At 39.6% G+C, this 26,563-nt stretch overlaps 1 protein-coding gene across 1 annotated transcript; it reads left to right on the forward strand.

Moving 5' to 3' along the window:
* Nucleotides 1-142: 142 nt before the first annotated feature.
* On the forward strand, nucleotides 143-26,563 carry Bmp3 (bone morphogenetic protein 3). The gene is made up of 3 exons (XM_004847995.4): nucleotides 143-482; nucleotides 16,317-17,227; nucleotides 23,903-26,563. Exons 1-3 carry the CDS (start codon nucleotides 158-160, stop codon nucleotides 24,092-24,094), a joined length of 1,428 nt encoding a protein of 475 aa, XP_004848052.1. The 5' UTR covers nucleotides 143-157; the 3' UTR covers nucleotides 24,095-26,563.

A 26,563-nucleotide genomic window follows, 5' to 3' on the forward strand; every position in this document is an offset into this window, starting at 1 on the left:
TGCACGCCGCGACCCGCAGCGGCCCTCGGCGTCGTCCCGAGGAACCCACCTGCCGCGCGTCCGCCGCCCGCCCTCCCACGGGGTGCAGCGGGACCCCGGGCTCCGCCGCCGGCCCCTCGCGCTCAGCGTCCGGCGCTGCCCGAGCTCGGAGCTCGCCATGGCGGGGGCGCGAGGGCTGCTCGGGCTGTGGCTCGGCTGCTTCTGCGTGAGCCTGGCGCGGGGCGAAACCCCGGAGCGGCGCCTCCCAGAGCTCCACGGAGCCGCACCCGCAGAGCGCCCGGCAGGTGGTGGCGCGAGCCCAGAGCTGCCGCCGCACGACCAGGTGTCTGAGCACATGCTGCGGCTCTATGACAGGTACCGCGGCGGCGGCGGGGTCTCCGCGCCGAGGACGCCCGGCTCCCGAGAGCGGGGCTCGCGGCCCCGGCGCCCCCAGCACGCGCGCAAAGGCAACACGGTCCGCAGCTTCCGGGCGGGAGCAGCAGGTGAGTTCGCGAGGTGACACCCGTCCCTCCGCGTGCGGCCGCTTTCCCCCAGGACGCCCCAGCCCCCCACCCCACCCCGTCCTCCTCGTCAGTCCTCAGAGCCGCGGTGTTGCCCGAGGACCTTCCCGGTCCCCTCGCCTGTCCCGCCACACCCCGCAGTGCAGTTCACTAGCTGCGATTCGGGCGAGCCCAGTTTTAGAGTCGCCTGAGAGAGGGAGAAGTGAAGAGAAGAAAGCAAAGCAGGCCCCAGGGTGGCTGGAGAAGGGAGGGGGCGACACCCGTGCCCAGTGGACTCCTGCCCTGCCGGGTCTTCGGCACTTCGACTGGACCTTAGGCGCCTGATTCCTAAGTCGGCCGCGGAAGTTCCCTTGGACTGGGCTTTACTGTGCTCACCCAGAAGCAGATGCCGTTTGATGCTACCCCCAGGGCCCCAGAAAGAAAAGTACGCTTGAACTAACCACCCGTCCCCGCGCGCGCGCCTTGTAGGTAGTCGCTTCTCCAGATCTTGCACCCCGCCCTCCACGTAGCTATATTTGACACTTTCTGCTTGCGAGTCCCTCGGTGGCAAACACCCAAATGAAACCAGGTAGGTGGGTGTTTAGATTATTTAAAAGCGATCTGGGCAAATAGGGATCATATCATCCACCCGGAGAGGAGTTGAGGGTTGGGAGGAGTAGCCTTGGATCATAAACACTTCTAGGGATCTGCCTGACGAAAATCTATCTGCTCGTCCCATTTTTCAACACAGATCACTGAGGCTGAAATTCGTGGTTTAACAAGGTTTCTCCGAGCCGCAGTGGTGAAGCGAATAATTAATGCTAACAGCCTCCCTCCCTTGTGCTAACAGCTTGAGGGAAAGTTTCCTGGACACTGACTCTGTTTATGTGCTTTGAGGATGCACTGGGCTTTTCTTTCACAACCTTCATGATAAAGGGCAATGTGACTTCCAAGCCTGTCGTCAGTGCCTGTTGAGAAATAGCCAAGAATCTTCAGGAACGGAGGGTGCTTCAGTGCTCTGTCAATTGTGTCAGAATCACTGAGAAGAAATTTCCCCAAACTTTGCTATGTAGGACTCCTGGAAAAAAGGAAAACTAAAACATCCATCAAGGGAAGAAAGCCCAAGGTTGACACTGTAAATATGCTCTAGAGCTCATAAGCATGATGACATTTACAATAAATGTGAATTATACTTTCTAGTGCAGAAATCTATACCTAGAGTCTGAGCTGAACCAGATTCCACTTTCTTTTTAGACCCAGGAACCTGACTTGGGAGGTGGTCTGCACTAAGGAAAGGAAACCTGCCCTGTCTAATGCGCAGCATCTCAGCCTTTGACAGCCACCCAGCCACACCAGTGAATGTCTGTGTACTTAGGGGCATCTCTGAGGGACAGAGTTCAGGGAAGGAGCGGTGTGGTAGGCAAGGCAGGTGGCGGTAATGCAGGTGGATAGATCACTCCTGCCTTGATTATCACCTTCTTGGTTGTGATCCTAGGGAATAGCTGAGACACCCAAGAGATAAACAGTACATTTTTGTACGACCAAAGCTTTGTTTTGACTATGAATCACCACGATTGGACATGGAAATAGAGTTTCTTTTATTCACACACATTGTAGAGTTTTTTGTTATAGGCTGAGGACCAAGGATCAGGATTTGAATAACTCAGGCACCATATACTTTGTGTTCTCAACCCCTTCTGTGCATTATAATTTCTGGGTCCCTTATCAGCCTCACTGTCATCTTATATCATCAAATGATAAACTCTGATACAGAGTCCAGACCTTCACTTAAAATGATGAATTGCAGCTTGAAGCATATACACAAGGCTGTGTGCCCTGATAAGAAAAGTAATCCCTTTAGCATCCTAGAGCTGGTCTTAATGACTTATTCATCAAATGTAGACATTAGTTTTTGTGGAAGCTTAAGTGTCATGTTACCTCATTGGAGACTCCCGGAGAGGTGGTTCATGTTGGAGCCCTTCCAACAGTGTTTAGTTACCAGCACACTGAAAAGACTTTATTATAAGGCAGTTCTGGCTGGAATAAGGCAGGACTCCAGGAAGGTGCTAAGGTTTTCATGTGAGTGCCCCTCTTACTTCATCCATATTGGCATTTCCATAATGCCCCTTCACTTTGTGACCTATGTTCTGGTGTAGGTGAAAGATGCTGTCTGCATTAATACATTAGATATGTTTTCCAGTTGCAGCTGTTTAAGTTTCACAAGGCATGGGACTTCTCTGTACCAAAAACGTTACAGATTTGAATGACAGATCAGATGGTATACTGTATATATGGAGTGGCTGCTAACCCAGCAGACTTCCCGAGTACTTATTCATGCTGAGTTATAGCCTTCTATAGAGACCTATTTGCTCTTTGGAACATACCTGATTAAAATTATTTATTGTTCTAAACCTAGAATATCTTTGGTTGAAATTTAGCTGCTGTGGTCTCCCTCTGATTACTTTCTACTTAAACCATTACTTGATGGTGGGTGGCATCCATCCTAAATACACTTTCTGCTAACCCCTTTTCTCCTCCCTCAACTCAAGGCAGCTGGTGTGCCAAAACCGTAAGTTTGGAGCCCTTATAAGCTTTTCTTGTGATTCATAAGAATTTACATAAAGATGGAATTACTGACAGCAGCAAAGTTCAGCCTGATTAAAACACGTCTTCTTGAGAGAAGACAGAAGGACGTCCAATTTGCTTTTATTTTAATCTTGATTTAAGTTTGTCCTTTGCTACTGTGGGGTAAAAGGATGTTTCATATGGAGGTTTTCTTCTGTCTTGATCCTTCAAGGTGGATACTATATGTTCAGTGCTTTCTCATTATTCTTATAGTCACTTAATCTTATTTTTCTTAATCATCAATTAATTTCTTCAGAAAAGAAATTAAAATACATATGTTCTTACCAGAAAACCATCACTATGTTGTATGACTACAAAAAGATTACATTTTAGTGGGTGTGTGTCACCCTTTTAAAAAGCACACATATTTCATGAATAAAAGAGAATGATATTAAGTTAATACAGACCCACAAATGAACATTTTCCTTCAGTGAAGGAGAGATTTTTCATACTAGGAACAAAAACATTAAAATCAAAACCCAATGATTTTGACGTTTCTAAAGTGCAACTCAAAAATATAAGGCTTTGAGACATAGGGTGTGTTCAGGGGCTGTATGATCGTCACTCCAATAGGGACTGTTCTTGAACAACATGGGGGCCAGTGGGAAAGCATGGTTTTGATGGGCTTGATGGGTGAGACTGTACTGACTTTATTAAAACATAGGTACCTTGAAAGGTCTGGCAGTTGAAACTAAAGAAGAGCACTTGGATTTTCTGATGTTTTTATTTAAAGGACAATTGTACATCTGGAGAAGAGGAGCTGGATGTGCAGCTGCTTTGAATTACACACTGCCTTGAATGCATGATAGCCTTTAATGAAGTTTTTACTGTAATAGGCAAGACAGCTTTACAATCTCTGACATTTAAAAATCCATAATACCAGGAATTCTTGATTATCCATGGTAAATGAAAAGGAGAAAGAATTAATTACATAAAAATAATACAAATTTAGTTTTATAGTGTAGTTAGGCATACTCAAAGAGATGAAGTGACTATGGAGGTCAGTGAAAAAGAACCTTAGGCAGATAATAAATTCAAGCAGATAATGCACTCTTATTTGTACATTAAGAAATAGAAAATGTGAGGCAGGCATGGTGGCACATGCCTGTAATCCCGGTATTTTAGAGGCTGATGCAAGAGGATTGCAACAAATTCAAGGCCAGCCTGGGCTACATAGTGAGTTCAAAGCCAGTCTGAAGTACAGAGCAAGACCGGTCTCAAACAACAACAACAAAAATAGAAAATGTGGTATTTATACACAATGGAGTACTACTCTGCCATAAAGAAAGATAAGCTGAATATTTATAGGAAAATAGATGCACCTTGAGACCATATGTTAAGTGAAATAAATCAGACACACAAGCTTACATATTGCTTATTTTTCTTGTATGAGAAACCCTATATATATATATATATATGGAGAGAGAGGAAAGTGGAGGATGAATGGTGGGAAGTAGGGATATAGATGTTTCTGAAGTGGGAAGGGGATCCGGAGATGGAAGGAGGGGAGGGAGAGGGGAATGAAAATAGGAATGGATACATGTTAGGTACATGTACCAACCCCCCAAGTAATGTAAACATTATGTACTGCAAATGTGTACTAATAAAAAACTTGGGGGCGGGGATTTAGCTCAGTGGTTCCTCCACCTGCCTCGCACAAGGTCTCGAGTTCGATCCCCAGTACCAAAAAAAAATTTTTTTAATTAAAGTTGCAAATGATCAAACAGTGAAAAATATGCATAATGAAGATATTCAGACAGTACATATATTTTACCCCAGCAGTGGGATTTCATTTGACTGAATGGGTACTTAAAATTAAATAAGGTCATGAATATCAAATCTCCTTTCATGTATTTTTGTATTATAGACTTTTGTATTTGGAAGAAGCATTGAAAAAAACAAGTCTGTCCTTTTTCTTCAGTGGAAGCAGAAATGGGCACTATGTTTGCTGGATAATTTTTCAAACATACAGAGCTCATCTTCAAACCTGTTATATCTAGTGGCCTGATCTAATTTTCTAGTGATAATTTCACAAAAAAAGAGATCTCTGGAAGATGTTAAAGCTGTTAAATAAAGTTAGGTTTCATGGTCAAATAAGTTTTGGGAAACTGATAAGCCTTCTTTGCTGTGGTAACTTTCAGGACCTTCAAATATTAATGAGTCCCCTTAAAAAGGCCACACTTTCACCTGGAGAGAGCATTTTAGAGAATTGTGGTTTTAAGATGTCTAGTTGGGAAAACACTAGTTTGGTACCTTACTAATTTAGTGAGAAAAAAGGGAAAATGCAGTGGTTACCATAATTGACTACTGACAGTTCTCATTTCCACTCATCCCATGTTCATTTTTATTATTCCTTATTTGTACTTGAGTCCAGTTGGTATTGCACCGTCTTCTTGCTTTTATATTCTAATATTCTCTGAATATAATTTTAGAATCTCTGTCATTAAACTTTATTTTCCACATTTTAAATGATCCTCCATTGTTTTCATCTATAGGAGTAATATCTTTTGTTTCACAGCAAGTATCGTGCTGTAAGAGAAAAGCTGCTGTATTTGTGGAAAAATGCAGTGGAGTTTATACTGCTTTGTTAATGTCTTATCCCTATGAATATTTCATGAAAGACACATTTATTCAAGATAGCTATCAAATCCCATATATAATCCCCAGTATTTTTTGTATTTCATAGATATAATAAAAATCATACCTATTAAAAGGCCTTAAGAAAATCATTGAGCAACTTGGCATATATTTTCTATTGGCTAGGCAGGATTTTTATGCTGAAGTTTCAGACCTAACTTTTCTCCTCCAATTTTGATGTTGTTCCCATTTGTTAAATTTGCATATTCTCATAATCACTTTATATCTTGATAATTTTATTTTGATGGCAATAGTGGAAAGAAATTTGGCATTGCAAATAGTCTCAGCTATTTGCTAGACTTTCCTATGCTGTTTCAGTTGAATGACTTTTTATGATTGTATTATAAATCCATGAAAATAGAAATTTTAAATGGAAATGCTGATTAATCAAATGACTCAACTATACCAGGATAATACCTACTTTGGAGAATGGTAAATGTTGACAGTGTAACCAAAGCCTCTTCATATATTGAGTATTTTTAGCAATCAGTAAAATTACTAGTCTAGTCACATGTGACTCGTGGTTGGTTGTATCTTGGTCTATTGACATAGTAAGCAGTATATAAACTAGCCTTGTAGCACAGATTTTTTAGGGATGATATTTTTAAAACAAAGAATTCCCTTCATTTATTTAAAACATCAGCATGTAGGTCATAGGGTGAAATGGCCTTACTATGTTTATTGGCCCTTTAATGAGGCCCCTTCCTTGAAGATCCACCTTTCCATGCCAGCAAAACCTCTGTAAGTGCAGTGCCCTGATTGCACTTGGGGACCCTAAAAATAACAGTGTTTGGGCAAAATGATCTCATTATATTGCCGTATTCAGTTGGTTCTTCTTACTTTACAAAGAAAGATACCATCAAATAATCCTTTATATAATAATTACATCTGATGATTTAAAATTTCAAGGGTCTTGTCCAGGCTTCTAATTATTTTTGAAGATTTACATGCAATGTATTTGCCTCCATAAAAAAGTACACCTAATAAAATATGAACAATAATTCTTTTTGAAATTATTTCATATTTATAGAGATCTTTTCCTTGTAACATATGCATGGGAAGGCAATGTAACAGATTTTCAGGGTTCATAATTGGATCTGACCCGAGATTCTTTCCATATTCCCAGGCTTGAACCTTTGTTTTCTTAATCCTTCCCCACAAAAGCCCATAGTAGGCTTTATTTTTTCTGAGAATGTCTGTAATTTCTTTTGTTTGTTTTTTTTTGAAGCAAAAGATTTATTGGTACATTTTAGACATACATAATGATAACATTCATCATAGGGAATTTATACCTGTACCTGATATATCTTACCTCTTTTTTTCCCATTCCCCTTCCCTCCATTTGACCCATCTTCCCTCCTTATTTACAAAAGCCCTCTTATTTTACAGTTAAAGCAGCTGAGGTCCAATGTGCCCTTATTTATTTTTCCTTCAAAGAACCTTTTAATTTAATTGCATGGAATTAATTTAAAGACTGAATTGAATATAATTGGTGTGCTTAGTTATAGGTTAAGATAGTTTTCAAGTAGAAAGCAAGATCACCAGAGTTTTTATTTTTCAATTGCCTAAAGCTAAGGCTTGGGAAATTTCAAATCCAATCTTGGCTGAACTGCTAGTTAGTTAAATAATATAATATGACTGTTCTCAGTTTCTTCAGCTATTAAATGGGTTAAATCATACCTACTGTGTCTGTCTCACAAAAAGATGGTAAAAACCAATTAAGAAAGTGAATATAATTCAATGAAGAAAGTGCATTACAAATTTAGAAAACCTACATAAGTGAGGTATTCTTAACATCCTTAATATTTTGAGAAATTGTCTCCCTTTAGCTTCCCACAGATCCTTAAACATATCTCAGATGTTGACGATACGTGTTTTTCATAACACACAGAATAGTTGGGTGACAGCGTAAATATAAAGAGGTGATGATCACCTTGCAAAACAGTCTATGATAGTCCGTTCCTACATGAACAAGTCACTGTGTCTGTCTTCGCCCTGGTGGCTGAGTGGAACAGGGTTGTACTTTTTAACAGAAATTTCTTGAAGTTAGTCAGCCTCATAATATGGTCCCTGGGTTAGCAGCATCAGCATCACCTACAAATTGTTAGAAATTCTCCAGCCCATATTAGATATTTTGTTTCAAACTTTGTGAGTGGAACTCAGAAATCTCTGTTTTAACAAGATCCTTGGATGGCTCTGATCCATGTCTGAAAAGCATTGTTCTAAGCATGTATCCCTCTAGAGTTCTGAGCATTTTACATGATCCCATCACCAAAAATCTAGGATTGAGTAGCATCCTCTTCCTGTTTCATCTGTTGCTTTTAGTGGTCCTTTCCATGAAGGAAAGGATTATAGATTACATCCTGGTAAGCTTCTTTTGCTTAGGAAGATGTATCACTGTCTAGGACTGTTTTTACCCTGGAGTAGGCATCAAGGTGAGCTAATCCAGACTCCTTATTCTTCTTTCATAGCTGCAGAGTTGTGACCCTAATAGATCTACTACAAAGCGAATGCTGTGACTGGGGGCCTCCGAAGCAAGTCCTTGGAGGTCAGGGAGTGTCTCATTTTATCCTTGTATTCTGAGGACCTGGGATTTTTTTCTATAAAACTTGAACTCAGTAAACACTTCAGGCAAGTTGGATTTGATGTGTAAGAGATAAGACAGGATAGAAGATGTACAAGGTCTTGGGTTTGATGGAAGGCTTGGAGTTAAAAACAGAGAAGGAGAGAGAAAGAGAGACAGAGAGAGGAGAAAAGCTATAACCCAGGCAAAGTATCCATCAAAAATAAATTGTCTTGGAAGGATTTCTCATTTGGCATATTATCATTTATATAAAAAATAGTGATGCTGTTCTACCTCAGATAGAAGTGTTCTAACAACTCTTGGAATAGACTAGAAGGAAACACAAGAAGAGCTCTGGCCAATTTGAGGAACTTGAACCTATTTGAAAATTTGGGTATTTTTTTTAAACTTTGGTTTTAAGTAAGAAACACCTTTGAATCTGATAACATTTTTACACAGTTGTTCATTCAACAAATTGAACAAACCCTTTCCAGGATGTAAGTGTCCCAGACTGGGCAAAGCCGAGATGTACAAAGATTTCTAGGATGGGCCTCTGCCCTTGGAGAGCTCACAGTCTAGGAATGCCTTGGGCGGAGGCTATGTGCAGATAAACTGATTAATGAACATTTTGCTATTCTAGAAAAACATACATTATATCATCATTGGCCATGTTTGACTTTGGACATAGAGAATGGTTGTTTTCAGATCCCATAAAACTCAGTCATTTGATCTGGATTCGGCAAGAAAAACAAAATTCTGTGGCGGTGCCATCGTTGTCCGCCTGCAAGTGGACGGCAGCCTAGAGGACTGCAGTCCTAAGTCTTGTGCAGCCAGGGTCCAGCCAGTGACCGCACTGGATGTGACTCTGTCCTGGTCACCCTGGCAGTTCCAGCAGCTGAACTGTGTTTGGAGAAAGAGGTGGGGGTGGAGACTGTTCCCAGTAACATATTTTCTGTATTACTGAAATGTTTTCTCTTTTTTCTGGAGATTTAACTAATCATCAAGATTTCATTTAGTCTATTTGCTTTAAAGTCAAACTTTACATAGAAGGCTTTTTCCATTGTATGCCCTAATTCCCTTTAAAAGTGTTCCATGTGGGCCAGCACAGTGGTGAGCTCCTCCTGCTCCTACCTGGACCCAGCCAGGGCTGTTCCTGGAGGAGTCCAGTATGCCCCACGTGCCTGCCCCCAAATCCCCGAGTCAGAGCTCTGTTCTCCAAGCTGGGTCCTTGGCTTCATCTGATGCAGGTGCTTTGTTTTCAGATACAAACAGAAGTAAATCTTCTACCTGTATTTAACAATCAAACTCCTTAAAAATTTGTATAGGTGATAGATGACCCAGGTTCCTCCCCCAAAACAATTGGTAACTAACTTCAGTGGTCCTTCATTTTTGCATTCTGTAATGAATAGTTTGAACTTAACTTGTTTATGCGTAAAAGAAGTATTTATTGAATACCACTTAAGGGCCAAGCTGTGTGTTTCCGACTGGAGCGTGTAATATAAAACAGGGCCCTGTCCTTCAGGTGTTTACGGTCTGAAAAAGGAGTGACCCTGTAATGAAATAGTGATGGAGACAGAGTCCTAACCAAGGGATTGGATCATCAGGACAAACTTGTCTCTGAACGAAGTACCTTCGCTTTGCCTTAAAAAACAAATTGGTACACACCTGTGATCCTAGCACTTTGGGAGGCTGAGGCAGCCCAACCTGGGCAACTTAGTTACTTTAGTGAGAATATCTCAAAATAAAAAACTCAAACAGGCTGGGGATGTATGCCCCAGGTTCAAACCTTTGTACCAAAAAAAAAAAAAAAAAAAAAGGAAATGAAAAATCAAGGAGGAAAATGGTAGGAAAAGGCATTATTCCAGAGAGAGAAGCAACAGGCAGTGCAGAGTCCCAACAAGTGTGTAAGAGTGTGGCTCATTCAGAAAGTTATCCGACCCCCAAGCCCCTTTTCGGTTCCACATATGACTCAGAAAATACCAAATCTAAAGTTTTAATGCCAGTGGCCAACCCTAACTACATTGCAGCAGCTGTGTTATCAGCAAGGAAAATCGGGCTTGTTCTAGTGCCAGAAAACAGTGAGAACATAGCTCCACCTATTGGTAGTTACAGTTTCTCATCAACAATATTTCAGGAAGAGCTGGAAACAAAGCCCATTGTCATTAACTTGCAAGGGATCTGAGAGGCTGTGTCGTTCCACTTTTCACAAGCTGTTCTATCATGAGTAAATTCTCCTTAGCTCTGACTTATGGCTGATTTTCTCAGGCTCATAGCTAGGTCTGGTTAAGCCAAACAGAAATTCATGACTTATATGGAGCTGGATTCAGCCCCATTCTGGCATTGCCTTTAGATTCCCTCTTTGACATTGACAAGAAAAACGCTGATTTCTCTTCATCCCCTCAAGTATTTGAAAATTATTCTCATGTCATTGCTAAACCTTTATTTTTCTTCCTTCAGGGAATATATTCTTATTTATTAGACTCAAACTTAAAAGAGTTTTAAGACTCCTCAATATCTTATTTATTTTCCTCATTGCTCTTTTCCGCATTGACAAACTAGTTAAAATGAGAACAAAACTTTGGCATGATGCTCTAGATAGACTAGTGTGGTATGCAGTTAGTATTTCCTACTACTTAAGGACTATTCACAGCTTAATGCATAAGCTATATATATTTTATAATTTGATAAAGCACACTTTTAAATATTTTTATAAAGTGGACCCTTGACTTATGAACTCAATTCATTCCTGAGGGCTGGTTGTAACTCAAGTTCATCAGCTGAAGGCTCAGGCTCCTCTACACAGCCTTCAAAGTCTTTCTCCTGTATACAGGCAGATCTCAGTATCCTTAGAGAGACATTGGCCCAGGATTTCACAATTAACCCCACACAGGAAAGGATGTTGAAATGTTCCTTCCAGAGCTCTTTAAGGGTTAAATCTGTATCTGGAAGCACAAGTGGCTGGCATTCTGGTTGTATCCCAAGACTTTGGTGGTAAGTTAAAACTAAAATTCCAATCGTCACCCAAATTGTTCCTATATCAGGCCAGTCAGAATTGGAGGGTCCACTATATTAGATTTTTAAAAATCAAAAATTACGCCTCAGGTTTCTGACTTTATAATTCCAAGTCTGTAAGTATCTGACTACAGGAAAATAGAAGAAGTGACCATTAATTAAGGTATTTTTCATTTCACTGATTTTTAGACTTGGATATCTGCATGCACAGGTAAATCTGGGAAAGAGAGAGGGGCCTACTGCAAAATGTTTATTAAGTGCCATTTGAAAAGTATCATTTGAAAAACTAAATTAATATAAAATCTACAAAATGAAAAGGCATGAAAGTGATTGAACAAGAATCATTATGTTCTTACACACAGGGAGGCATTTGTCTCATCCTTAACTACGGCTCCATACTCATTTGCTCACCCTCATGCAGCTCTCTTCATACCATTTTTGTGCATTTTAATGCCCAGTAAATATTTGTTAGTTTGCTTTGGGGAGAAAAGCATGGAGTTATGGAGAAATTAACTTCTATAAGATCAGGGAAGGTAAAAACACAGTATGAGCTGGAGAAATCACAGAATTCTTTATGAGAGAATGGAGACTTCAAGCTTATTGTTTAAGAAAAAGAAGCACAGGAGAGAGCAGAGATCTAGAGCAGACAGGCAGAGTTCAGATGTTCCCAGGCTTGGGTGTAAATGCTGAGCCCAAAGACATCGAGTGCTGGGCATGACAAAACATTTGTGGTTAGAAGCTAACTGAATTGACTGCTCCCCTTCTAAACTGAACAGCTTAGCTGTGCACTAGGACTTTGAATAACTGGTTTAATTTGAAATGTTTTTATAATTTTTATTTAGAACATTGCCAATAACCCTTATGCAAAAGTTTCCAGATATGTAGCATTACTTAGTGCTATAATGTGTTCCTTCTACTCCTCCCCAACATTTTCTTCTCCCTTCGTATTTAAAGTCTGGATCAAAGGTCACTTCCTTGTGTGTACCTCTGTTCCTTACCTGTGAAAAGTTAATTGCTTCTTCAATGTCTACTCCAATGTCATTAACACCTTTGATAGCTAATTGCACCATCATCATCATCACATAACTACGCATACACTGCTCCTGAATCCCTTTCCTCCAGTGTAGTGTGAATAGGAGGAGCAGCATTTGTAACCTGTGACCTAGCCTAGGGTCTAGCACCTAGTATTCATTTGTATTTGATAAAGTAAAATGTTTTCTGTTGCTTTGGTCTCTGCCTTTGCTGGAGGGAAAATGAAAAAGTTATCACCAGGACTATCTTTATAGAAAATATATTGTAAAGAAAGAACATTGCATTTCAAGAAGAGAATCTTTTGCCCAAATTACTGTTTGTTTTGCATATTCATGTTGAGGGAAATCCTAATATTTTACTGTATTAAAAATGTCTTTTATAGTTTTCCTTTTGCACCCTATGACTATAATACTAGTGGTTATTATAGACCACCACCATCCAAGGGAGATTTCATGTAAGCCACAAATAGGAGCCACATATATAATTTTAAAATTTTAATAGCCACATTTAAAATGTGAAAAGCAACACATGAAATTAATTTTAATAATATATTAAACCCCGCATATTCATATATAATCATTTCTACACATACTCAATATGAAATGTATTAACATCATACTGTACAATTTTTTGCACCAACTTTAGCACGTGTTTTCTACTTCAGTATGTCTTGAGTTGAACATCACTGGCTGATCATCATCACACTGGACAGGCCAGTTCTAGTTAGCTAACATCAATGAGTCTTCTATGTGTAGTGTGAGCTTTACTTGCATTCATTCCATTACTTCTCACAATAGCTTTGCAGCTGGTACTACTGGGCTCATGTTACAGAGGAGCACACTGGGGCTTAGGTTATTTGTCTGAGGACCACTGTTAGGCACAGTGGACCTGGGATTGGGTCACAAGGCTTTAACTTCCAGCTAACACACAGAACTAGAATGAGAACAATGGGAACTGCAGTGTGACCAATTCTGAGACTTTTTATGAGAACAGTAGAACATTAGACACAGAGGTGCAGGCTAATAGCAGGTTGCAGGGTGTTGGTGAAGCTTGTTGGAAGAGACAATCATTTTGAAGCAAAATGTGGAGGAAAAGGACAGGATTAGTTTACCAGGTGAGACCCTGGTGCCCCTATCTCTCGGTGTCCATTTATTCCCTGGCAGTCTCTCCGTGTGACGATCATTCCACGCCACATACATAGAACAGAGTGACTTTTCTTCTTTCCATTTTAAACTTCCATCTGCTCCACGAAGTTTGGGTAAAAGTATATGCTGTGGTGACTGGGATGAATTAAGGCCAGAGTCTGAAACAACCCTGATGCCATGGCTTTGTTATAAAGGTCTGCAAAATATTATCCTGGTGTCATGGCTTATACAAATGTGCACAAATGGCAGTTTCCTCCTTTTGCTTTGCACAGAGTTAAAAATGAATAAAATATGTTTCCTATTGCACTTCTCCTGTGCTTGGGGACTAAGTGAACTCATTTTAAGTTTCTACGTCTTTATAAAAATGTTTTGTTTTTACTGAAACATGTTATTGATCAAGAGCATAATTTCACCATTGCGTGTGTGTTTTGGAAACAAGTATGTCTGTGAACAAGTGCATGGAGGAAGAGGGCATTGGCTCTGCTGCCCCATCCCAGGACCAGTGATCTTAGATGGCATTCTAACCTCAGCCTGACCAGCAACTCCATAGATCAGCTTAAGAGAAGGAGCCAGCTTGTGCCCTTACTAATCAGTGTACCTCTCTTACTGTCTCTCATTTCTGGTTTTGAAGAACTGGAAATACAATTAAACAACCTCAGAGATTTTTTTTTTTTGGTACCAGGGATCGAACTCGGGTCCTTGCACTTGCACAGCAAGCGGCGAAACCACTGAGCTAAATCCCTGGCCCCAGAGATTTCTGATACTAAGAATTGTACCCAAGAATTGTACCTTTTTAAAATTTTTGAGACCGGGTCTCACTAAATTGCAAAGTTGCCTGGTCTGGGCTTGACCTTGACCTTGTAGTCTTCCTGCCTCAGCCTCTCTCTCAGAGTGCTGGGATTGCAGCTGTGTCATTGTGCCTGGCTTTAACTTTTAGATTCATGCAATGTCAAACCTCAGACAAGCTGCACAACACACTTTTTTGACAATAACAATTTATATTTAAGAAATACTAGATCCTTTACAAACTGCTTTACAGATATTTCACTTGACTTTGAAGACATTGGAGGGAGATGTAATCTCCATTTTATGAATGAGAGCATCAGATTTCCCTCAATTACAGATTTCTAAGTGGCCAAGCCAGGATTAAATCAAGGTGAGTCTAATTCTACATGTCTCAGATGAGGAGCTTTTTCAATGATTTGCCAGATTAGTAGGAATAGATCTTTGTAGTCTCCAGACTTCTCAGTTGCCCCCACTCTTACCCACGCTTAAGTTTACTCCTTTGTCCTAAATGTCATACATTTATGGTGCTCCAGTAAATGAAAAAAAAATGAGTAAAAATGGTTCAATTTTGCATTAGTCATTTTTTGGCTTTTAAAATTAGTCCTGTTTATTCTCTCCTCTCTCTCTCCCTCCCTCCCTCCCTCCCTCACTCACTCCCTCCCTCCCTTACCAACAACCCTCAAAACAAAGAGCTAAATCATTTTTTTACCTTGTACTTTTAAAACGAGGTAAAATTTATATAATATGAAATTAAGTAAACAAAACAGTAGGAATTAATATCTTCACGTTGTAGTTCAATTATTAAGTCTATCTAGTTCAAAAATACATCCACCAGGGGCCAGGTGTTTAAGCTCAGTGGTGCCGCTGCCTGCCTCGAAAACTCAAGGACCTGAGTTCGATCCCCAGTACCAAAAAAAAAAAAAAAAAATCCACCATTCCAAAGACTCCGTAACCATGAAGGAGTTTCTCCGCCAGGGGGAGCCATTGCCCCCGGCACCTGGGAGCCACCAAACTGCATCAGTCTCTATGGATTTAACTGTTCATGTAAATGCGGTCAAAGGATATGGACCCTTTATATCTGGGTTCTTTCATTTAGCATATTGTTTTCAAAATACATTCACATTGCAAAATGCATTAGTATTAATTCATTTTCACCACAATAATAGCCTATTTTGTAAATTTACCACAATTTGCTTCCCTATTCATCCATTGATAGTCATTTGAGCTTTTCCCACCTCTTGGCTATTGTGAATAGTGCTGCTATTAAGAAATACTGGTGAGTGCCTGTCTCCAGTTTTGGGGATATATATACAAGAGGATAGAATTGCTTGACCATTTGAAAATTCTATTCTTAACTATTTGGGAAACCATCAAACTTTTGCACAGCGGCAGAACCATTTTACATTCCCAGCAGCAACATGAGTGTTCCAGTTTCTCTGCGTCCTTACTAACTTCTTGTGTTTTGGGTTTTTGCTTTGTTTGTTATACCCTTACTAGGATGTATCCAGTAGTATAGCGCTATGGTTTTAAACTGGATTGCCACATGACTGATTCTGTGCATCCTTTCATGTGCCTTGTGATCATTTATGCATCTTTGGAGCTGGGTCTACACAAATCCTTTGCCCATGTTTTATTGGTTATTTCTCTGTGTGTTATTCATATATTCTGGATACTAGATTTATCAGATCATGATTAGCAAATATTTTCTGACATTCTGTAGATTGTCTTTTCACTTTCTGCCTAATGTCCTTTGACACACAACAGTTTTTAATTTTGATGAATTAAAAATTGGTAACATTATCTATTTTATTGATAAATCTTTTTTCTTTTATTGCTTGCACTTTTGTTTTCATATCTAAGAATCCATTGGCAAACCCAAGATCATGGAGATATTATCCCTATATTTTCTTCTAAAGTGTTTATGGATTTAGCTCATACTTAGAGCCCTGATTTATTTTGAGCCAGTTTTTTTTTTTTACTATGTATGAGGCAGGAGTTCTGTTTACTTCCATTTACTCCTTTTTGTTTCCTTCCTAGGAACCCTTGAAGGCAAGGGACTGCATATTTTTAATATGACTTCTCTAACCAAGTCTGAAAACATTTTGTCTGCCACACTGTATTTCAATATTGGAGAGCTAGTGAACATCAGCCTGAGTTGTCCAGTGTCCCAAGGATGCGCTCATCATGTGCAGGGGAAGCACATTCAGCTTGATCTTTCTGCATGGATCCTCAATTCCACCCCAAACCAAAGTCAACTGCTAGGTCATCTGTCAGTAGATGTAGCCAGACCTCATGGAGATGTGGCATCCTGGCTATCTAAAGACATCACTCAGCTTTTGAGGAAAGCCAAGGAAAATGATGACTTCCTCATAGGATTTAACATAACATCCAGAGCACACCAGTTGCCAAAGAGGATGTTACCTTTTCTGGAGCCTTATATCTTGGTGTACGCTAATGATGCTGCCATCTCTGAGCCGGAAAGTGTGGTGTCAAGCTTCCAGGCACACCGGAATTTCCCCACTGGAGCTGTGCCCAAACTGGACAGCCACATCAGAGCTGCCCTGTCCATCGAACGGAGGAAGAAGCGCTCTACAGGGGTCTTGTTGCCTCTGCAAAACAATGAGCTCCCTGGGGCAGAGTACCAGTACAAGGAGGATGGGGTATGGGAGGAGAGAAAGCCTTACAAGAGCCTGCAGACACAGCCCACTGAAAAGAGCAAGAACAAAAAGAAACAGAGGAAAGGACCTCACCAAAAGAGCCAGACTCTCCAATTTGATGAGCAGACCCTGAAGAAGGCAAGAAGAAAGCAGTGGATTGAACCTCGGAACTGTGCCAGGAGATACCTTAAAGTAGATTTTGCAGATATTGGTTGGAGTGAATGGATTATCTCCCCCAAGTCTTTTGATGCTTATTATTGCTCCGGAGCGTGCCAGTTCCCCATGCCAAAGGTAGCCATTGTTCTTTGCCCTGTACTTACTTCCTATCTCCATAGGACAGAAAGGCAGCCTAATATGAATGCATGTGTGTGTGTGCACGCGTGCACATGTGCACGTGCACATGTGTGCATGTGTGCATGCATGCACGCATTTTCATTTACAAAATCCACCTTGTCCCTTATGTGCTGTGTTCTAAAGTATAATAGGTAATATGGTTATATTTGATTTTCTTTCATGGTTGTTAAAGTATTATGAGGTCAGTGTTGGTATGAAGGATATGGAAGAAAAGTATACATAAAATACACATTTTGTGTTGCTTGCAAACATAGTGCATATTGAGTGATGTGGGCATGCGTAAATCTCCACCTGTCCTCAGAAAGCAAACAACAGGTGGGGTTTGAGGAGTGGATGCTGTGAGGCAGGGAAGGGCTAATCGGCTGATGCCCTGATAACAGAACATTTTTGATAAGTAGCTTCTTGTCCCCATAGAGCTCAGGATCAGAGTTTGGCTAGGTAAACTGACCTCATGAAATCCACCAGATGCTTTTTTCATTTGCTTCCCTGCTAAATATCAATAAAGAAAGCAAAATGGAATATATCATGACTCTCAACTTCTTCCAAGGCCCATTGTAGCCTGTCAGAAACTACCTGTCTGTTCCATAATCAGTGGGGACCGTCTTTTACATCAGTACCCTGTCTCCTGACAAATACATTTTCAGAAGTCTCTCCAGCCCCTGATTCCATGTTGCACAGCAAGTTCAAGTGACAGTTCTCTTTGAACTTAGGCTATAAGTAGTGTGCTCAATCTAGAGTAAAATGTAGGGGTGTCCTGCAGCCTCCAGTTCAGCTTATTGCTGTATTTCTCATCTCACTTGAAACAGTTGGACTCTCTGTCCTACAGTGAAAATTAACTGAAGGAACAGAATTCAGAGGAAGAGTAGATCTTTGCTTTGCAAAACTTGAGTTAATTTTGTTACTGTTTTATAATGGGGAAAAAAGATTGTTTGCTTTAGATAGTGACCATTTTCTGCTTATGGGGCTTTGTGGAAGCATTGTTGTGTGCTGGTCCTATCTGTGATCATTCAGTGGACTGCTCAAGGCTGGGTCAGCTTCCAAGCCACAAACTTCTTTGAAATCCCTTTTTCCTCACTAGGATGCCTCAGAAAGATGAGCGTTCTGCATTTTCTAAGACCTTATCTTTCCTGAGGATTTTTGATGATTTCATGCCTTGTAAACACAAAGTAATGTATGTACAGTCATATAAACAGCCTCCTCTCCTCTGAAGATTCATAAAGGACATTTCATTGATCAAACAAAATGTTTTCAAGAGGAATGAGTTTAAAAATACACACAAAAGAGATGACAAATGTAGCAAGTAGAGGGGCATCTTTATATTATAGTGTGTCTTGCCTGGTAGCATTGAGAACTAAGAATGAGACATTTAAAATCTATTTTTAAGTCCAGGATGACTGATTTTAGGTGGGCTTTGGGTTTTTCAGAAGTCTCTCATATTCTCATAAATTGTCATCTCTTCTGGGTAGCCTGAGGTAAAAGTTTTTCTCTTCCCTCCTGATTTCAACTTTTGGGCCCCAGAGAGCCAGCCATACTAATATGGAGACACTCAGTTGTTTTGCTTCTTATCTCCAAACTCAAAAGAACTAGCTCAATTTCCACCCTTCCACAATTTCTCTCAAGTTGTCCCTCTTCTCTTGGTTCTTGCCTGCTCTTACTTTTCACAAACCAGATGGTGAAGCTGTTGAAGAGCATCACCATGCTTCTCAGTGATATAAAGAATGACAATTTAAAATTTAGCCTGGTGCAGTGGCTCACACCTCTAATTCTAGTGCTGTGCAAGCTCTGAGGCAGAAGGACTGCAAGTTTGAGTCCTGCCTGGGCAATTTGGTGATTTAACAAAACCTTGTCTCAAAATTAAAAAAAAAAAAAAAAAAAGTTAAAAGGCCTGGTGATGTAACTCAGTGTGAAGGTTCTGGATCTAATCCCTAGCACTACAATCAATCAATTGAAGTAAACTGATAAGGGATAAATTAAGACTAGTAGAGTTAAATTTAAGGAAAGAAGTATGTTGTTACTGTAGAATAATTAAATAGACATGCTTCATCACAGCAGGGCTTTTTAAACCTTAATTTATCTGCTAACTGGGATCTTGTTGATATGTAGGTTCAGATCGAGCAGAAATGGGAGTAGAACCTAATGTTCTGCATATCTAACAAGTGATATTGGTGCTGCTGATTGACAAATTGTACCAGGAGTAGCAACACTGACAGTCAAATTCTTTTCGTTTAAATCTTGGTTCCACACTTACCAGCTGTGGTTCCTTGGATAAGTTACTCAAACTCTTGATATGTTAGTTTTGTCATTTTTGAGATGGGTAAAATAGTAAACAATAAAAATAAAAGTACCTACATAATAGAAGAGTGGGAAATTGAGGTAGTAGAGCACCTTGCATGTAGTAAGCACATATTCAATAAATATTCACTATTGATATTATTCGTGGCCATTGTGGAGACTGAAAAAAATAAAAACTTAAATGTAGAGGGCTGAAGAAAGACTATGTAGCATATGGGGGCAAAAAAGAAAGAAAGAAAAGTGGTAAGACCAGAAAAGTTTTGTAAATGTTTCTGTAAACATGGATTTTCCAGCATCACAAAGTTGAAAGTAGAATTTTCCCTGTGAGTGCAGCAGCCCATGAGCAGCTCCAGTGTGGTTCCTTTGGAAAGTAATAAGACTCAGGAGTGAATCCATTGCCACAACTAGATTCATCATAATATTTGTCCAAAATTGGAATGGCATCAGAGCTCCAGGGAGACATAACAGGAATAAGTGTGGAGCTTTCTCTTTGGGCTTGAGATTTCCTTTTTCCAAGCTGAGAGTGGAAGTTTGGCTGTTACAAAGACTTCTCAGCCTCTCATCACCTTGTATGGATCTGCTCCAATATTAAAGCTTTCTAGGGGTTCCCTTTAAGCCTTCCCGGCTTTGTGTCCCTCAAGCGGTCCAGTAACCAAAAGGATGGGAAACATGAAGAAAAGGAAAGGGCAATTACTGAGCATCTCTGCTTTCAGCACAGTCTCCAATATGGCAACCAGAGAGAACTGTTTAAATAAAATTATAGTCTGACCATCAGGAAAATGAATGTCTCTGACCAGAGCAGTAGTACACGTGGAATAACTGAAACACCAAAGAGCTTTCCGACTTTAGATATACATTTCACCCCGCAGGAAAGCTCTCCCAGGCCAGACTCTTCTGTTGGCCTCCTCTTTTTGGCCCCCTGAATGAAAGCCTGCTCTATATGGTGGGGCTGTTCGTCTGCAAAAGTAGACAACCTGCTCTGTAATTCAGAACAGCTGTGTTCTGCCTTTCCCAAATTCCAGGCTTTGCCCTTTCACTGATTCCAATTAGATACTTTCTGGGCCATCACACCCATGTGGGCTGGACTGGAAGAGTGTGGAGCAAAACCTCATGGCCAGGGTCAGGAATGAAGGCTTTCAGCTGATGACATCCTCTCCCCTGCTAATGCATTTGTAATCAAATTCAACAAGAGGACATCACACACAGCTTGGCAGGTGCAGGCCTGTCCACTGTAGATTTCATTCACAGACACGGCAGTTTGGATTTGTCTGATTTTTAGGCTTTATAGCCAATCTGTTCTCCCAGAGAGAGACTCTTGGAATTCTGCCACGAGATGAAAAAATACCCCTAAAGCTAAAGCCAAGTTCTATGCCTTTGCCTCCCTCACCACCTTAGCAGAGATGGAAAACAGAAATTTCAAATGAAAATGATTGAGCTATTGTTGCTGATAGAGATCCAAGAAACCAAGAAGGATTAGAGAAATAAAGTTATTTTTGCGAGGAATTGTGCATAAGCTAAGACTTGCAAAGACAATGGAATAAGGCAGCAAATAATTGAAATACTTTGAGCCAAGCATCCTATATAAAGAAATACACATTTAAGGAGTTCAAAATGGTACACCCTGAATGAATTTCCTGAATTTTCCAGTTCTAATCTTGCAACATTAAGATGAACACTAAAAGCACTACATCTCAATGTACTCAGTTACCTTAAGCAAAAAGTTACCTGAGTTCATGTTGAAGGCATGTTTCACTCTATGTATTAAGAGAGATTGGTGAGGGAAAGAGCACCGATTTGTGTTTGTGATAGTTATATTTCTTAAACTCAGTAAAGAGAGTCATGGGAAACGTGATCTGAATTCAGAAACAAATAAAAATCATGCACTGGCAATATGCTTCGCACCAGCAGATTACAGCTTGGATCATCTGTGCATGACATAATTATTCCTGGTAATTTCAGCTCGATCGGAGGATTGCACAGTGAGGAGAAAGGGGACCCTCCCTAGCAATCTGAGAGGCTCCTGATAAGAAATACCAGCCCCGAAGCCTTGGCTTGTTCCTGCGTTCTGCTGGGCCCACTACTCTTGCTGTTTCTGAGTCCATCATTTCTGAGTTGGAGCTAAGGACAGGAATTTTCCTAGGAAACACCCATGAATATTTTCCATATCTACGCCAGGTCGTTTGTGCAGACATTTTATTCCTGTTGATGCAAATTATTTCCACAGAAATAGGTAAAAGGGAGGACACACTGCTTCTTGGAAGTATTTCATCCCTCTCCCAATGTTTCTCCAGAGTCTGCACTGTTCTAGGCACTGAGGAACAGCAAAGTACAGCTGTGTTTATTGCTGAGGTGTTTATTGCTGTTTATTGCACATATCTACATATCTGCATCTACTTTGCACAAAATTTAAATATTAGGAGCCAGTAAACATTAACAATAACAAAATAACGCCAGAAAATGCTGGTTTAAAAAACTTTTTTAGGGGGGTTTGACAAGCTCTTTGGACAGTTGAGAGTTCAGAATAACTTTTTAATCAATAGAAAACAATGGATGGCTGCAAAGACGTTTTGGGCTTTTGTTTTTTGAGAAATTACCAATACTGGTGAAATAACAAGCAATGGTTATTGATATCTACGGGGCAATGGAGATTGCAGTTTTTGTAAAATACACAAATATTGAGATACAAGACACACAGTATGCAAAGTAGAGCAGCCTAGATTAAAGCTAATTAATTGAAAGTTAACTATACATAATACATAAAATTTCTAGGAAGAAGTAAAATAAGTTGCCAATCATTAAGACTAAATTTTTTATTTGTGTCTATTTGCAATAAAGTTGAAGCGTAATTTATAGATAATTTTTTTTCATTGAAATTGAAAGACAGGATAGCACAGGTCAGGTTTTCTCTTTCTCTCCCAAGAACTTTTTTGTCTGTGTGTTTTCACAATATGCCAGCCTTTCCCTGTTTTCTTTCCTTTGGCTTGTATGTACTTATCCTTTTATCGTAGTTTCTGATGCTGGAGCTTTAGGAGTTTGAAATTAAAATCCCAATTCATTGAGGTGCTTCAAGGAATTTAGCTCAAAATCTGCAATTCTACAGCAAGAATTTTGGATTAAATCTTATCCTGATTTGATCTCTGGCAAGTTACAAATTTCTGTTTGAGGTATTTTGTTTGGGAGGGGGGCTTTTGTTTGTTTTGGTTTTTCCCATGCAGGATCAAGCCCAGGGCCTCATACATGGTAGGCAAGTGTTCTATGAGCTATACCTGTAGCCCTCAAATGCCTGTTTCTGAATGTGTTTTAAAACAAAAATACACTAGTTTCACTCAGCTAAGAGACATTGGAAAGAACTGATGTTGAAAAATGTGGCACCTCTTCTGGAGTTCTTCTGACCATATTGGTAATTCCTAATATTCTGGGTTTGTAAATCCTCCAGTGCTTTTGGGTACAGCAGAGAAGTATAGGGCATTCTAAATAAAACCATGTGTTTCATATGGATGTTAATGGTCCCATTTGGAATTTTCTCAGAGAAGAGATTTAACCCAGGCTTCTTTGGTGAAACTTCTGACATCCATGGCCCTTAGACTCCTGAGTTTATTCCCAGAGGACATAGTTTACCCTTAAAACACAGTACCAAGCTTGTCTAAACCTGTGGAGCAACAGTGACCCCTAGTGTTCAGTGGTGCGATCTTTTTAACGCCAATTCGTGTTTCTGAGTGTTGAATAATTAACATTAGTGGAATAGTCACTATTCTACTCATCCTTTTGACAACTGTTAAATAAATAAATATCCCTCGCCCTGATTAGTTTTATTTTAACGACAATCCATAAATACCACTATATGACAATAATATATCTCTTATAACAAATAGGGCACTTGTTAGGGTTCCTTATGATCATTATTAGGTCAGAACAAAGTATTTTATTGTTGCAATCCTGTCACTGAAAACATTCCTATTCCATGATTGGAGATTAAATTGTTTGTAATTAAATGATTTCAGCTGAGAGAACTGGGTTCAAATTCTCACTACCACTTACTACCTGTTTGCCTTCACACAGGTCCTTTAAGTTTTTTGAGTCTTTATAAGAAACAGTGGCTTTGCTGTAGAGTTAGAGGTATGATGCATAAAAGCCAGAGACATAGCATTTTGTGGAGGGTGCTATGGGAAGTTGGGCTGAAAGTGCAGTTGCTGTGATGCCAGAGTGTTGCTAAGTTGTCCGGAGAAATTCATGATATAAGCACTTTATGTGATAAGGAGTGGGGAGTACAAATACACTTCTACCTAATATGTGTGTTCTTCTCCTGTTTTTTTTTTCTAGTCTTTGAAGCCATCAAACCATGCAACCATCCAGAGCATAGTGAGAGCAGTGGGGGTCATTCCTGGGATTCCAGAGCCTTGCTGTGTGCCAGAGAAGATGTCCTCACTCAGCATCTTATTCTTCGATGAAAATAAGAATGTAGTGCTCAAAGTCTACCCTAACATGACAGTGGAGTCCTGTGCCTGCAGATAACCTGGCAAAGAATTTGTTTTGATGTTTAATTCAATCAGTTTATTTTTTACAGATCTTTTTTATTTTGCACTGCCAATGCATTGTGTTCCAAACGAAATTTTTAATAGTCAAAAGAGTATATGAGAATAGCCTGATGATTTCCAGGAGGCAGAACTGAACTGTATTTGTTTTTGAATGTAACTAAAGGCAAGATTTTAGTAAATATGGACACCTATCTCTCTTTTTTTAATCATACAAAAAATTAGCAAATTGTTTTTAGAACTCTTAGAGAACACACTGATTTATTTTTGTAATGGGTCTTAAAAATCTGTTGGAAAAACAGCAATAGCTTATTTATCTCTGCTGGTCTAGGGACGATGGGAAATAGTAATTTCATATTTTAAGTAGGATTATCGCTTTAGGTTCCAGAGCAACTTAGCAAGTGCTAAATAACCCAGTTGATTTTATGTTTAATTATCTTCAGTGTTCTGAGACTTGTTTACCCTTGGTTTGCTTCATAAGACATTGTGTAAGTTGAGTGAGTGTGTGTGTGTGTGTGTGTGTTTTCACGTCAGGTGCCTGTGCCCCCTGTAAGGTTTACATAATATGCTTCTATAACTAAGTATACATAGGTTTCTTTTTCTTTTAATTTCATGTTTTAGAAAGTACTATTCAATTACTGAAAACGATAAAAACATCCAAGAGCATACACGGAGTTACCACTGAACCCAACCATTTCACTAGAAATACAGTTGTTTTTGTTTCACTGTGTCCCAGAAAAGAGAATCACCAACTCAGTTTTTGAAAATCAAATGCAGTTCCTCTTCTGTACTTTCTTTCACAAATATTCGCATTTGTTCTCTAAATTGAATTCCAAAATCTTTCTTGAAGCCATTGTGTTTTTCCCCCATTTCCATTTGTCATAATTATCTCCTCTACATTTTTGCCCTTGAAAAGTGTTTCAAAAATCTTTCACTCACTGTATTTACTTGAGAAACAGAAGTGATTTCAGGCTATCAGTGGTTGCAAACGGTGGATCTGTAGTTAGTCCTCATTTTAGTTCAGTCTGACCTGGTAATTAGAAATAACTCAGCCTGTTCTGAGACTGCAGAATCAGAAGAAATGGGGCTTTATTCCCTCTCTGCATGTAGCTCTCTATGGTGGCTTAGTCATCTTTTAAAAATTTGCTAAGCATCTATTTTTTGAAAGGCACTGCATGAACTGTATGCTCTAAGTGTCCTGCCTGGTAAAATGAAGGGCTGACCACTTGAGCGGGTCAGCCCTTTAGGCACAGAAGTGTTGGGTTTCTATTATGAGCTGTTTAGTACACATCTTCCTTGAAGGGGTGAGAGTGTTAGGTGTAAAACCCTGCAAGTGTCTCTGTTCCTAAGCCAGATTCAGGAGTATCCATACTTTAATGTTAGTAAATGAGTGTGGCATTCTCTGTGGTCTAAGTGGTATTTTATTGGAAACCTATTTTAAAAAGATTGCCATGAAAAGAGGCTCTTTGCCATTTTTGAATTACACTCGCATTGGTGTGAGCGTGTGTTAGCTCTGAATGAGACCCACCAGGTCTCAAAAATGACTTAAATTCAGTTGCCTAAGTTACTTATTTTCCTCCAGTTCATTTTTGTTCTGTTAGCATAAAGTTAAAGATTCAAACTGAGATGAGGGGTGAAATTAATTTTTAGTACAGTTTCTCACAAATCTGAGAGCCAAATTTAAAAGGAAAAGGCCGGAGTATGGCTACCATATCCTAGTCATGCTGTCTTTCGAGAAAGAAAATTTCTTGTTCCTTGGTAGATCTGATTAAATTCTTAATTTAGTTTTTCCTAGAGATGTTTTGGCAGTTCTTAGTATCCTGTCTCAGCCTTTTGTATGGAAATAAATGTCTTTTACCATTCTTAATATGAACCAGTGACTACTTACTATAAATTAAATCCTGCAATGGAAAAAAAATCCTCTAATAAAAATTTCCAAGTACAAACTAATTGAGATTTATTTTTACTAGCACTTGATATGATGAATTTACTACACAAGGACAAAGCTTGTGCAATGGAAATACATCTTGCCAGTATTTTCTGGGTGATCTTCTAACCCTCATTTCAACCTCTACTGAATTGAGAAAATAGAGTTGTATAAATGGAAAAAGTTTTATTCCAAAGAATAAAGAAAGTAGTGAAGGTTGAAGCAAATGAACTGACAATTTAATTAATAAAAACTTACTTAAAATAGAAAATTAAATATATGCCTGTTTCTCAATTTATTAGGTACTAATTTTCATATAATTCCTACATATATATCTTTTTATATATTTCTTGATACTAAATTGGCATTGGTAAGACGAGATAGTACATGTATAAATGCCATTTTCTAAATCATACAAGTTCCCACTCCTACACTCCCCCAGCCATTCCCCAATGTGGGATTCACACACACACACACACACACACACACATACACACACACAGACACACACACATCACATCA

Source organism: Heterocephalus glaber, unplaced genomic scaffold, assembly GCF_053883595.1.
Source record: "Heterocephalus glaber isolate CG9 unplaced genomic scaffold, H.glaber_assembly_v1.0 deba00001454, whole genome shotgun sequence".
NCBI lineage: Eukaryota > Metazoa > Chordata > Mammalia > Rodentia > Bathyergidae > Heterocephalus > Heterocephalus glaber.

Excerpts from the sequence above, each read along its gene's own strand:
- Bmp3 (XM_004847995.4), top strand. The coding sequence starts at position 158 with ATGGCGGGGGCGCGAGGGCTGCTCGGGCTGTGGCTCGGCTGCTTCTGC. Across the intron at positions 483-16,316 it reads CTTCCGGGCGGGAGCAGCAG|GAACCCTTGAAGGCAAGGGA; the intron begins GTGAGTTCGCGA and ends TTTCCTTCCTAG. Across the intron at positions 17,228-23,902 it reads GCCAGTTCCCCATGCCAAAG|TCTTTGAAGCCATCAAACCA; the intron begins GTAGCCATTGTT and ends TTTTTTTTCTAG.